We start from the raw sequence: 13,267 nt of genomic DNA on the forward strand, positions 1-13,267 counted from the left end.
TTATAACATCACAATTTTGACAAAAATATTCACTACACAATATTTAAGAATACAAGAAACAAAGTATAAGATGTTAGATAACTTCACAAAATCACTTCATGTTAATATTGAAAAGGGCTTTGCTTAAAGGTTTCTTATTCAACAAAAAGACCTCCATCTGCAGTGCTTGTAGCACGTGTGTTAACAAATCAGTATTAAGATATTTATTCTAACAACGTTCACATCACGATGAATGAATAGAAAATACAACTAACTTATAACTACTGACAAAAAAATACTGAGTTGTTGAGCAGATGATCTCATGCTCTTGTGTATTTTGCATTTTAGATCTCATAGTTTCTAAATTTCCTCAGAAGCTCTGATGGAGCATCCCCTGACCAGCGGAAACGCAAGTGCCAGTAATTTGCCTCTGAAAATCCTGAGAAAAAAAAAGATAAAGGCAATTAAATTATTACAAGTATATATAAAACTAAGTTGTCTAAAATACTACTTGATAATCTTCCCCCAAAAAATGAAGTAAAAAATTGGTCACTTTCGGTGCTCTTGACTAGCAGGGACAACCTCTGTATTCTTGTCACCGTTTGAACAAGAACTCAAGAGAACACCAAACTTCAAGATATATATCACCTGGGAAGAATCAAAAGGAGAACAGCAAGAACAATGTCAGTCCAGAAAAGAGGACTCACAAAGAAAAACTGAACAAATTGCATTTGCTTAATCTAAAGAAGAGATAGAGGGTGACATGATAGATCTCCAAGTACATGAAAGGCAGCGCCATGGAGGGAAGGTGCTGATTGCCCTTTCCACATACAAGGGAGTAAAGGGAGTTTGTGAGACCCTCCACTATGTTTTTGTAATCTATGGGCTGTTAATACTAAAATGTGATCTTCCTTTGTCAGGAAGCTGAAACCTATTACCAGACTTAGTGTAAAAATCTCTTAGTCAGGCTGAAATAACTACGTGGAGTTGTTGTCCATAATTCTTGCAGACCAGCAGACAGGAAATGAAAATATCCCGATTTATAAGTGGAAACAAATATAACAAATTTTCCTGGACCAAAACAAAAGCATTATCAACATCCTAGCATCAAGTGTGATGAAAACTGAAGTGCATACAGGCCCTGTCAAATAAATATATTCTAATATTAACATTTATTAAAATGCCCACTGGATAAATGAAGTAGGTATTTAATGCACTTGATATTTTTCCCATTCAAATCTACAGAAATCAAAACTTGAAAAATTATGAGAAAGAAGATGCCTGCAAAGAAAGCTCACCATTACAAGGAACAAGGTGATGTTTTCTTTACTTTGAAATTTTACTGCAAAGGTTACAGTGATTATTTAATTACCAAAAAGTAGCAAACAGTATAACATTATAAAGCATAATTTTAAAATATAAAATTTGCAGTTGTGCCTCACATATATTTATTTGTAGAATTTCTTATCTACATTTTCTGCATTCCACAAATATTTGGGATTAAATTAGGTTTTACTACCCTCTCAGTTCAACTTAATTTCCTGTTTGATCAAGCTGGGAAGAAATGACAGGACTTTGTTCAATAATAGTTCTCTGATAACATATGCCTAAAATTATGAAATTTCCAAAGGATCAAGCAGAACAGAGGGTGGATATTGTGGTAAGTAAACTTTGATTCACGCATACTGACCTAAACAGTCAGGAGATACTAACTGGCCAGATGACAGCTTTTGAAATACACACTTATTCTGGTGCATGCACTATTTTTTAAAAAACTTGTTCAAATATAAAAAAAGCCTTCAAGTTTCAATTTTCAGTCCTCATTAACTCATCAGATGCAAACTGAGCAGAAGCTCTGAATACTGGATTAAAAAAAACCAACACTATAATACCTAAATATTTTATTTAACAGTTTTTAAAGTTGGGGGTTTTTTTTAATCACTGAAAATAATTGCCTTTTTTGTTTGGGTTTTTTTTTGGTTTTTTTTTTTTTTTTGATACTGCAGCAAAACTGAACTTTTCATTTTGGTTTAAGAAGAGTTTTTTTTCTTCTTCTCTGGTTTTTGGTTTGACTAGCAAACAAGCAAGTAAGAATGGGGTAGGGAAGAAGAAAGGTCTGAAAGATTCAAAAGCAAATAAATAATAAACAACATAAAACTCAAAACAAAACCCCAACCAAACAACATTTTAAAGCTACCAGTTAAACATATTATTCTAGAGAAGAATTTCTCATGACTGAAAGCCTCCATTTCAGGTTAATCCCTGGATACTGCAATTTTCTGTAACTGCTGGTTTCACTTACTTGGGGAGTCTGGATTCTTTGAAGACTGTGGTTCCACATCACGAATAGCAACATCATCTTGCTCGCGGTTCCCATCTGGTAACCCGTCTTCATTGTTTTCAGTCTGTTGGGTCCAAATCTCATTAGTTATGTTGTTGCTGTTACTCAAGTCAGGAGCTTCCAGCATTTGGTCCTTCTTACTTTGGACAGCCCAGTGCATTGACTAAAGAAATGCAAAAGTAACAACTAAAGAACTAATTCCTATGCTTTAAAAGATTATTAATAAACTTCTCTTTTCTTTCTTATATTGTTGTAACAAATAGTTAAACAAAGTACATATTAGGGAGAAGTTTACAGGTCAACAGGATAGGATGGTATACAGTAACAACAGTAACAGCACGTTACATATTGCAAACAGCATTTGAGAGGATAGTTTATGTCCAGTGGGTATGAACAAAATGTACAAATGCATCAAATAATTCTAAACGGTCTTTTGTCCAGTTTCTTCTGTCATGACTTCAGACACTTTTTTAAGAGGACTTGAGTGACTTAGAAGAATGTCTATTTTCAAAACTGTCTTTGACTTCAAAGTGCCCTTTGGAAGCGAGACAATTTGGAAAGATTTACTATCAAAGTCTGAGGAATGACTTCTGTTTGGAAAGGGAACTAAGCTTAATGGGATACTTCCAGCAAACATTTAAGTTCAGGCATAATGCTTTAGTTGAAGAAGCTCTCAAACTTAAAAGCAGAATTGAGGTGGGCAGAATTGGCACAGGAAACATTTATTCACCTGCCTTAAAATATGACCGTGTAGACTTGTAACTATCATTCACCCTAATAAGGCAGGGAAAAAAAAAATCAAACACTGGAGAACTAGGATCTACTAGGAACGCACTACCAAATTATCTCACTAGGAACATTAGGAGGGAAAACAACCCTCAGAACATCTGTCTCTGTCACAAATCACCCCATTAGCCTAGCAGGGTCCCTCAAATACCTGTGTGAAGCCCAGGGTTCCAAAGAACCTATTTATTAGATTTTTCAATGAGCTCTTAATTTAATCAGATAGCATGAAAACCTACCTGATAAGCAATATACCAAAAGGAGCATGTATTATACAAAGATCCTAGCTTTGATCTACTTTAAAGAAAAGCTTCCTACAAAAGCAAAGTATGCTGAAGCATTTGAAAACAGCCCTTAATTTACTTAAACTTCATATAATATGCATAAAAGCAGCAACTTGATAAATTAACTCTAAAACTTCTAGCCTGAAACCCTTCTGTGAATGGGCTTCTCTAGCCCTCCATGTTTTCCAGACTTTCCTTAACATCCTTAATGCAGAAATCACTCTGCACTATTCCCATCCCCAAAACCCACCACTGCAGCAGAAGTGTTGTAACTCTTCCTCTCGCTGCAACATTTTCTCTGGACCAGCCCAACCTCCCCCTGCTCCTAAAGGCCCAAACTTAGACAACACCAACCGTTTTCACAGAGTTGCTCAGGGCCTCCCATTGCTGGAATGGAATAGTAATTTTACTTCGTCGCCAGTAATCGTAACGTGCTCGACTCTCTTCGTTAGTAAGAATCTCCTTAGCTTGCTGCAGCTTCTGGAAATTCTCCACTAGAACACAAACCAAAAAGATACTAAAGCCTATATTTGTTTTCAAATAAATTAATTCAGATGTGAAAGGGGAGCTGCCAACAATGGCTTAGAGCAAACTGAGTAGAGAAGACAGAAGAACTAAGTGACAAAGGTATGTGGTTGTTCTGCTTACAGCTTTGCACAGTTTGAGCTGGCTTTAGGATCGTGGCACCTTTGGTAGACAACTGATAGCCTTTTCAAATGAGGACTAAAATGCTCATTTGTCTACCAGCTTCAAAATCTCCTAAATTTAAGTTCAGAGAAACTTATAGAGTACAAGGGGCAAAAGTAACAAGTCGCCCCTGTAGACAACCTTGAAAAGGGAACATAAACTAGAGTAATAATGCCGAGAGGGAGCACACATCCACAGCAGCAAGGAAGTCACAGCAAAGCACAACACCAAGAAAACATGAGTGTGCAAAAAAAAAAATTACAAGAAAAAATTCATAAGCAAGAGGAGGAATCTACTTGTAGTTCCAATTAAACAACTTATGCATTTTATTAGGTACGTTTTCTACATATGCTAAAATGTTATGTTGAATACCAGGCTGCATGAATTAAAGCTCTTATTCTTCCCTACAGGGTAACTTTTCATTAAATGGTTACTAAGGATGGAGCTGCATGTTACTATTTGTAGAAGGGTTACAAAGGTTTGAACTTTATCTGAGTCATCTGTGCTACAGTGATCTATTATTGTTATTATTCATTTATTCCAGTTTACAAATTAGAGTGATTTCTTTTGAAATACACTAAGCCCAAACACTAATCAGAATTGATAACTATAAATCAAACAACAGAGAACAGGCTGAGGAGGCAGTTCTATCAGGTTTCCTTTTTCTAGTGTCACTAGTTCTCAACAAATAAAAAGTCTACTTTAATTACTCTTTATTGAGCTTTAAGCTGATGAAATAAAAAATATAAAGTAAACTTTCACCAGTACTGTAAAAAGGCATTTAAAGTAAATACAGCATGCTCAGGTAAAATGGAGCATAAAATATTTCTTCTTGACAAACAAAGCTGCTCCAACAGTTGGCACTTGGCTTCCTTTTTTGCTTTACTTGGTTTCAATTAACTTGGGGGAGAGCAGAGGGTGGTGGCGCAGAGAGACAGGACCACACACTGGTCTTCCTGCTGCAAGAGCCAGAATTTTCTGCAGAGAAAGTTGATTCCATTGGTTTCACTGGCACTTGTGCTGTCATTTAGAATAAATTAAATATTAATGACCAGGTTATTGTTAATAGGTGGTAGATTGTCTCTCAAACATGAAATCTGACCGGTTCCTTGACAGGGAACCCCAAAGTGAAAAATCCCACATATTTCACCTTTTAACCCCCACCTTGGCAACTCTCTGATATTAGGCTAGGATGGCAAACCAGTAAGGAAAGACAAGCCCTGCTGAGAGCTCTGCTAAAGGCAGTGGAGTGCAAGTCTCATCTAACATCGCTGTACTCCCAGCTCTGCTATCTCAGGGGAAGACCTTGTGGATGAGGTCAAACTCACACAAGTAGGTAGGCTATGGTGTTCAGTTTATGCTTATATAGTCCAGTTTAGAGTTAAAAAGGAAGAATTCAAAGGAACAGTTTTATGCATTAATCAAAATGAGAAGCATATTTAATTATTCTACAACAAATTTTTGGTGGGGACCATAATTATAATCAGAATGACCTTTATTATAAGACTATAAACTATTCAGACATTGGTGAGCACTGTTTAGAGCAATCTTGTGGTTATGAACAGGCAAGACTGTCTCCAAATAAATCAGGTGCTGCTTAGCCATTGCAGGTATGATCAACTACACACTTTCATAAATGTAAACGTTAGCTGCTGTTTTGCAAACAGATGGCTACTCATGTGGTACTGGCTGCTCCTTATTTCTAGTCATTAACTTAAATTAAAAGAAACTAAAGTACATTTAATGTGTTCCTGATGGGCTTGTTCATGGAAACAAATTAACTACTTGACGCAAGTATGGCACTTGAATGCCACTACGCATGGAAGCAGGCCAACTTCAAAGTCTAGAAAGGGATACACTCCATAAAAAATTTCTGGATTAAAAGATATTCTGCCATAGAAAGAAAAAAAATTGAAAGTCCTAGGAGAAAAGAAAGAAATCAAGCAAGTGTCTTCCTGCTCTACCACATAAGAGTGTGCAAGTGTTAGAAAAGAATATTAAAGCTTTCTATTTAAAGACAATATACTCAATACAAATGACAATTAAAATACATTTTTGGAAAATAACATTTAATAGATCTTTAAGGGTGAATTTAATATCTTAGAGATGTTAATATAAGAAAAAAAATAGATTGCTTTTAAACAGGAAAGAATTCATACCTGCCTTGGGGTTTCCAGGATGTTTGTCAGGATGACACTCAAGGGCTTTAATCTTAAATTCTGCAATAATTTGTTCAACCTAAACAGAATTTCAAGATTTAAAGTGAGTAAATACATACACACAGAAAAGATTTTCAAATTTGCTTTTTGAAAGGGGTTTGGAGGAACAACAAAGAATGCTGAAAGATTTTTTTCCCATTCATTTTTACAAGCTTTAGTACAATCAAGATAGGTAATAACAACCATCTGTCAGTGACACTGATTATTTAATTACATTTTCCAGGCACTCATCCTTGTTTTTATGAAGCTCAGTCATCCAATATAGCAAGTCGGCTTTAAGAAAAATGTGTAAAGATCACACATGCAAAACCCCTTCCTCACATTTGACCACATACACAAAATGCATCGCTTCAGTTGCGCTTTGCTTTGTTTCATTAACTCTGTTAATGAAGTCTCATTGCAGGAAGCAGAGACGTTCTGTATTGTTGAAGATGAATTTGTGGTTCTGGGTGGCTTTCTCCATATCTTCTTCATAGGAAATTTAGCCCGTACCACATGACCTTTTGATCCTGGATACCACAAAGCTAGATAACTAGCAGTTCACCTTCTTCCTGTCAAGTTAATTTTCAGTGCAAAAAGGCTGGCTTGGAATAGAATAAATTCATAATCAATATTAGAATATTAATGTATTAATATTCTCATGTATTAATTTATTAGTTAATTACAAATTCCCACACAGTTTATAGTACCATAAAGTACTACAACCAGTGGAAAGACAGAGACATATTAACAGTTAACAAAATACAAGAAACTACTGGAGCGTCCGTCAGCTTAGATTTCCAAATTTTCAGAATTTTCAAAGTATCTTTCTTCTTATTATAATTTAGGTGCCAAAACTTCTTTTTATCTTTCCAGTACAGCTTAAGCTTTGACAACAGTTTTTCCTAAGATATCACTGAGCTACTATTCTTTCCCATGATATAAATTCATGTTCATATAAATTCCTCATCCTTTGAATGCTGATATCCATATACAATTAAATTATTTATTTCAAAATTAAGGCTCATAACCTTTTTTTCTTTAGAATAAAACTGCAGTCCATTCAACTATCTGGCCAAATTTTGCTGTCATATGCTGGGAAAAATGTGGTCTACAGTGATATTTTAAGAATCCTACACTTTTTGCTCTTCTTCTCAATAGCTTTTTCCAGTGGGACAGATAGAAGGTGGTATATTTCCAGTCAGTAAGACACTTAAAAATATACACATTTTACAGAGAACTTGTTGAAATTGGTTACTCTATAGCTAGCTACCATGTCTAAAACTTAGTTATATAAAGGGGAACTTTAAAATTACAATATGTACAGTAGCAGAGGGGTAGAGTGGAAGTCTTCAGTTAAAAAAAAAAAAAAAACAAAAAAAAAAAAACCACAGTAGAAGGAAAAGCTTATATGAAGTCCATACAAAATAGATGAAATCTATATAAAATATTGTGAGATGTTTTACCAAGAAAAGTATCCAATATATGAATAACACTGTGCTTAGAAGGATGTAAATTAAATCTCCCCTCTGAAGTCTAAAGATTAAATAGGTGTCTGTGAGCTCAATTCTACAAAAAGCCAAGAATGAACACGGGTATTGTCACGACCCAGCTCATAAAACCACCCTGGGTGGGACAAGTGGGGTTCATGGAGGTTCTGTATATTCCCTTGGGGCAAATTAAGGTGAGACGACACCAAAGAATTGAATACTGGCTTACAACTTTAATGCATACAGTTGTTTGGGGGGGAAGGGAAATGTATGGTATAAAATGTGGAATGTAACAGAATTATAAAAGAAAGCAAATTACTCAGTAAAGACAATTCATGACAACACTACCAACAGCCAACAACACCAAATCTTACAGCAATGCGATAACGACAGCATAATCTCCAACAATACTAAGAAACCCGCAACCACTCGTAAAACTTGCAATCACTTAACCTGCAACCGTTCACAACACTTGCAATCACTTTTCAGTACTAAAATAAACAACCTACGGAAAACCTGCTAAACAAGCCCGAAAAGGAGCTGGCATAAAACTTATAAGGTGTTGCCACATGTGCCAGAGAGAGAGAGAGAGAGAGAGAGAGAGAGAGAGAGAGCGAGAGATAGACTTGAAGAGAAAAAGAAAGGAAAAGGAGAGAAGAGAGAGAAAAGTTTTCACCACTCTTTGGATCCTTAGAGATAAGCGGCGACATCTTGGGGGGGAGAGGAGTTGCTCGATCAGTCTGTCAGCATCTCAGGAGTCCTCAGGGGGTGGGCACAAGCACCTTCTCTTTGTTTATTCACCTTTTATAGACAAAAGTTCTCAGGTCTCCGCCTAACTTTCTTCAATTAGCATAGGAAGTGGAGAGGGGTGCCTCCTTAATTAGCATGGGGAGAACCGTCTTTCTGCGCATGTGCACGAGGCGGAAAGGTAGCATTAACCCTTTCAACCAATTGAGTTGGAGGTCGTGCGGACCCTGTGTTAGATTAACTTTGGCCTTTTTGGCACCTTCAAGCTAGAGGCAGCTGCCTTACTCGGCAAGGGTTTGCTACTTTGTTGTAAGAGCAAGACCAGGTCCTTTGTTAGTGAAGGGAGTAAAGCCCTCAGTGCATTCTTTGCTTCTTCTTATCAGCAGGGGATAGGACTAGGAGTCTACAACCAAAATGCTTTGAGATATCACAAGGCCTTGCCTCATTGGAACCTCCACAGGCAGCTGCAGTTTTCTTGTAAAACTGCATGAATAGTCTGTTACAGGTACCTACTTGCACACAGGGAAAATCTGTAGAAATTGAGAGTATTTGTGCTTAAATTTAACCAGATCAGGTCAAGACCAGAACATTCAGCACCTTCGATAAAGAGTACTGCAGCCAGGTATGTGCTGTATATGCCTAAAGCAGCCTGTGCTGCTGCAAATACTTGACTCATACACTAAGTAATGTGATTGCAAAACACCTGTAATGCCTCAAATTTCTGTTAAATGTTAGAAGCAGTTGTGTGCACCATCCTGAGGGAAGGCCATCATGGCATTCAGTCAACTTGTGATCTCAGTTCCTACTCCCATGTCAAAAATAATCTAGTAATATATATCTGCTGCTTCTCTCAACAAATAATACTCTACAGGTTATTTTTCAGGAGCCATTAGTATTTATTCCATCTTTTTAACTTCACTTTGAAGTAATTTGAAAAATCATTATCATATGTACTTGAACTGTTCATTAATTACTAATCCCTTAAGGAATTTGTGCGAGATAAAAAATGAGAAATATCTGCGAAACAAGCCCACATAGAAACTTTAACACCGCCCTCTGCTGGGATGATTTATCAGGAATTATCTCAGGAAAAAGCTTTAAATTGTCTTCCGTAACAGATCAAAATGCTTACTAGTATGCTTTCACTGACAGAAAAGACAGAGGTCTTTTCCCAGCATTTGACCACTAGGACAGATGGGAGCATCTGATTAAATTTACTGATACAGCTTTTATCCACACTGAACACATCCTTCATTACGGCAGAGTAATCAAAACTCTCTCTCCAAAATTGGAAGCCAGTCCCAGTTAATATAGCAGCTAGATTAAAAAAATATTAGCATACAACTCAGACTATCAAAAACAAACTCATATGGACACCTGTAGGGAGAAGAACACTTGTTTTAGCTACAAATTGTTCAACAATTGCTTAGCTAGATCTCCTTCTAAAGTGCATATCTGCTACCAAAACAAATTAGTAAAACTAGTATTTGAATGTCATTAAAATTAGCATTTAAAAGTCATTAATATTATGAACAAAAAAGATTATTTTTGGTTTTTTCCTCCCAACCAATGACTGCAGTTTAAAAAAAAAAATAGGTATAAAACCTGAGAAACTCAAGTAGCATTATCAGCTATGAACATTCATGGTATTAGTTGCATATGTAGACCTTTTTTCATCTTTTAAAACCGAAAATATATTCCAAAATATTATTTGGATGTTGTCAAATCTATGCAGCTGGCTCATGATTCATAAACATACCACATGTTGAACTAAACTAATGAGTAAACCATTATTTCAGTTGCATCTATAATACAATCCTATTTTATAATAAACTTTTAATTTAAGCCTTATTCTAGGATCTCAACATTGGTATACAGATCAGAAGATTGAGCTTTGCGAAGGAAGATACTAAAAGATAAAAGTGGCAAGAAAGAAGGTTCACAAGGCATTTCAAATAGTCCTGCCTGTACAGATAAACCACTTCAAATCCCCACCGCAGACAGACAAGCACATTCAAACGTTCTTAACCTGGAGGGGAAGCGGGGAAGGCTCTTACCGTAGATAGTTCATCACAACCCAGCAAGCTGTAGTAATCTTCCAAGTCATCTGCTCTGCAGTTCAGAATTGCGTCCATCTGGACTACTCCCGTGAGCTTTTTCCACCTGGGGCACCGAGGGTGTAAAATATAATATCAATGCAAAGCTCACGCAGGGGTTTCAAAGGGTTTCAAAGTAGCCGAGGGAACAGGCAGTTTCCTCTCGGGTCCCCAGCTCTCTCCACTGCAGTTTAACACTGGCAGCTGACATGCAGGGATTTTGTTGAACTCTCTGCCTGCCATTGGTCCCGGCAGGATGCCAATCCGGTTGCACAGACCTACTAACGGCAAAGCTCCCTGGGATTTGTAGTTACCACAGTCACTGCAACATTAAACCCTGCGTCTCGTCCAGACTGAAAAGAGTTCTGGATACTAACTAAAACCGATCTGTATCTGAGATTTAGATCACGCCAGCACGTGTAGAGCCGCTTAAAATCAGGCACATGCTTACAGGCTTTCCTGCACCTGAGCCTACATATACTAAAATACATTTTTCTGATTAATTTTATTGCAACTTTTGCCACAGTCTTTAACAAAGGGATTATATGGGTAATTATAGTAAAGAGTAAGAATTACTTCTGAAATAACAATTAGAGGGCTGCAAACTTTTGAGAATAAAGTTCCAGCCTTGCCAAAGCCTCTCAGAGTTCTGTCACTCACTCCAACAGGAAGGGGTGACTCTTTACTCTTTGAAGGCTACCAAGACATATACATACTTTTATTCAAAACCAGACACCTCCTGTACATCAGTTATGTGTCTGACAAAATTAAGACTATGAAAAGACATGAAATAGATACTGTCTACTATCCCATTAAGTAGAGCCTCTTTTTTCATGCTAAATTATTTTTGAATTGTGTCTTGAAGGTCTGTATTGTGTTCAAAACACATTTATTGTAGAACTCGTTCAATGTGAAGTGCAACACCTTTAATTTTGAACTGTGATTAATGATCAAGACCTTAGTCCAGCAAAGACTACAGAAGTGTTTAACTGTACTGTCTTGTATGATCTATTGATTTAAAAATATTACTTCCTAGGTATAATACTAACCACTTGCTGAAGTCTTTCCTCTGGAGCCTCAGGAGCTCTATTTTTACTTTTCCCATCTCTGCAAGAGCTTTGTAATCCAAGATGTTTAATGTCATTAAATTTTGCTGATTCTTTAAGCTAACACTTAGAAATAGACACCCTGAATATTCAGACAATTTTAGATGCAGTGTCCTGGTAGTAGAGTCTATGCGGAACACATACCTGGGGTGTGACGAGGCTACAACAGGTGTGTGTTAACCAGTGAAGGACCTACTGGCCATTCAGAACTGTTTACAAAATACCTAATATATAATTCCTGCATTTACAAGTGCTTTATTTTATTACCTATATTATTAATCTTCTGAAAACATCTGCATATAATATTAGTCTTCCACTGCTTTTTGTATTGTTTGAAATTTCCTGGTTTTACTGTATGTTCGTATATCCTATTAGGATTATAAAATATATAAAGTACATGAAAAGAAGAAGCAAGAATATTAAACAGCAAAAGACAAGTCTCAGTGAAACCATTTAAATCTGTTAGAAAAACCTACTACCATGTTTCTCTGAGTAAATAAAATAGACTTTTTCAACTAAGTGGAAGAATTAGCAATTAAAAATCTCTCTCCCCCATTCATAACTTAACAATAAACCAGAGAAGCTATTATAGGAAAGAAAATAGAGCCTTTTAGCAAGAGATCGTGTAAATATTTAAATAGATTGTACTTTGGGGGAGGATAGAAAACAAACAGCTGTCCCTCCTCCCAAAAGCACTCTTGACATACCGTTCTATTTCTTGCGTATTTGCGTAAGGTGACAGGGACAGCTCTTTAACCCTTTTTCCCTTCAGCTTTCAGTGGCTGTTTTTGCGCTGCAAGGTGAACTGCAGGTCCAAGAGCTGGACTCAGATGACAAAACCCCGAGACTTGCAAGCTGCTTGTTCACACGGAATTTGCTCACTGAATCCTTGCTCCCATCTATATGCTTGCCTGTTCAGACCAAATAACCAAGGGCTTTGATCCAAACTGCTCTATAATTGTGTCTGTCCCCCCATACCCCAAGATTTCCAGTGCTAGAAAGGGTCCCATAACACAGTCTGAAGGTTTGCACGTTGAGGACACAAAATATTGACACTGAATAATAACTCAGTCTTTCACTGCTCCTGCTGGCTTCAATGGGACTACTCACACAGCAAAGCATCATCCAAAAAAGGAGGGCAAGAGACCTGCATGTAACGCACAGAAATAAAAAAAAATAAAGATTGCCTTCAGGATATAAACTGCTTTGAAAGATTGTCACAGTGCAGGACATGAAACAGCTTGTGTGTCTACGTGTTTTGGTCAGTATTGCTCAGAATGTACAAACAGTACTGAAAGTGAGGAAATCTCATATTTGTTCACTGTACTCAACCACAAACAAAACGTTTCTATTCATTCCTAACACATTATCAACAATTTTGTTTGTTTAGACCCAAGAGTGAAACTGAATTCTGGGAGGAGGCTTCCCATCAACTTGTAGAACTCATAAATGGCCCTTTAAATAAAACAGTGAGATTTGGAAATACATATTTTAATATATTCCTGTAAAATACATCAAATCTTCCATTGCCAGTTCTTCTCAGCTCACTTTAGTTG

General features: G+C 36.7%; 1 protein-coding gene across 1 annotated transcript; it reads right to left on the bottom strand.

The window, feature by feature from the left end:
- Nucleotides 1-201: 201 nt before the first annotated feature.
- Nucleotides 202-10,765, bottom strand: DNAJC12 (DnaJ (Hsp40) homolog, subfamily C, member 12). The gene is made up of 5 exons (XM_010072987.1): nt 10,567-10,765; nt 6,234-6,312; nt 3,742-3,881; nt 2,282-2,483; nt 202-418 (listed from the first exon to the last, which is right to left on the bottom strand). Exons 1-5 carry the CDS (start codon nt 10,642-10,644, stop codon nt 324-326), a joined length of 594 nt encoding a protein of 197 aa, XP_010071289.1. The 5' UTR covers nt 10,645-10,765; the 3' UTR covers nt 202-323.
- Between the last annotated feature and the right edge of the window lie 2,502 nt (nt 10,766-13,267).

The sequence above is a fragment of the Pterocles gutturalis genome, unplaced genomic scaffold (assembly GCF_000699245.1).
Source record: "Pterocles gutturalis isolate BGI_N339 unplaced genomic scaffold, ASM69924v1 scaffold48407, whole genome shotgun sequence".
Classification (NCBI taxonomy): Eukaryota; Metazoa; Chordata; class Aves; order Pterocliformes; family Pteroclidae; genus Pterocles; species Pterocles gutturalis.

Coding starts and splice junctions, on each gene's coding strand:
- DNAJC12 (XM_010072987.1), bottom strand. CDS start 10,644: ATGGACGCAATTCTGAACTGCAGAGCAGATGACTTGGAAGATTACTAC. Junction 6,313..10,566: donor GTTGTGATGAACTATCTACG/GTAAGAGCCTTC, acceptor AATTCTGTTTAG/GTTGAACAAATTATTGCAGA. Junction 3,882..6,233: donor TCCTGGAAACCCCAAGGCAG/GTATGAATTCTT, acceptor TTTGTGTTCTAG/TGGAGAATTTCCAGAAGCTG.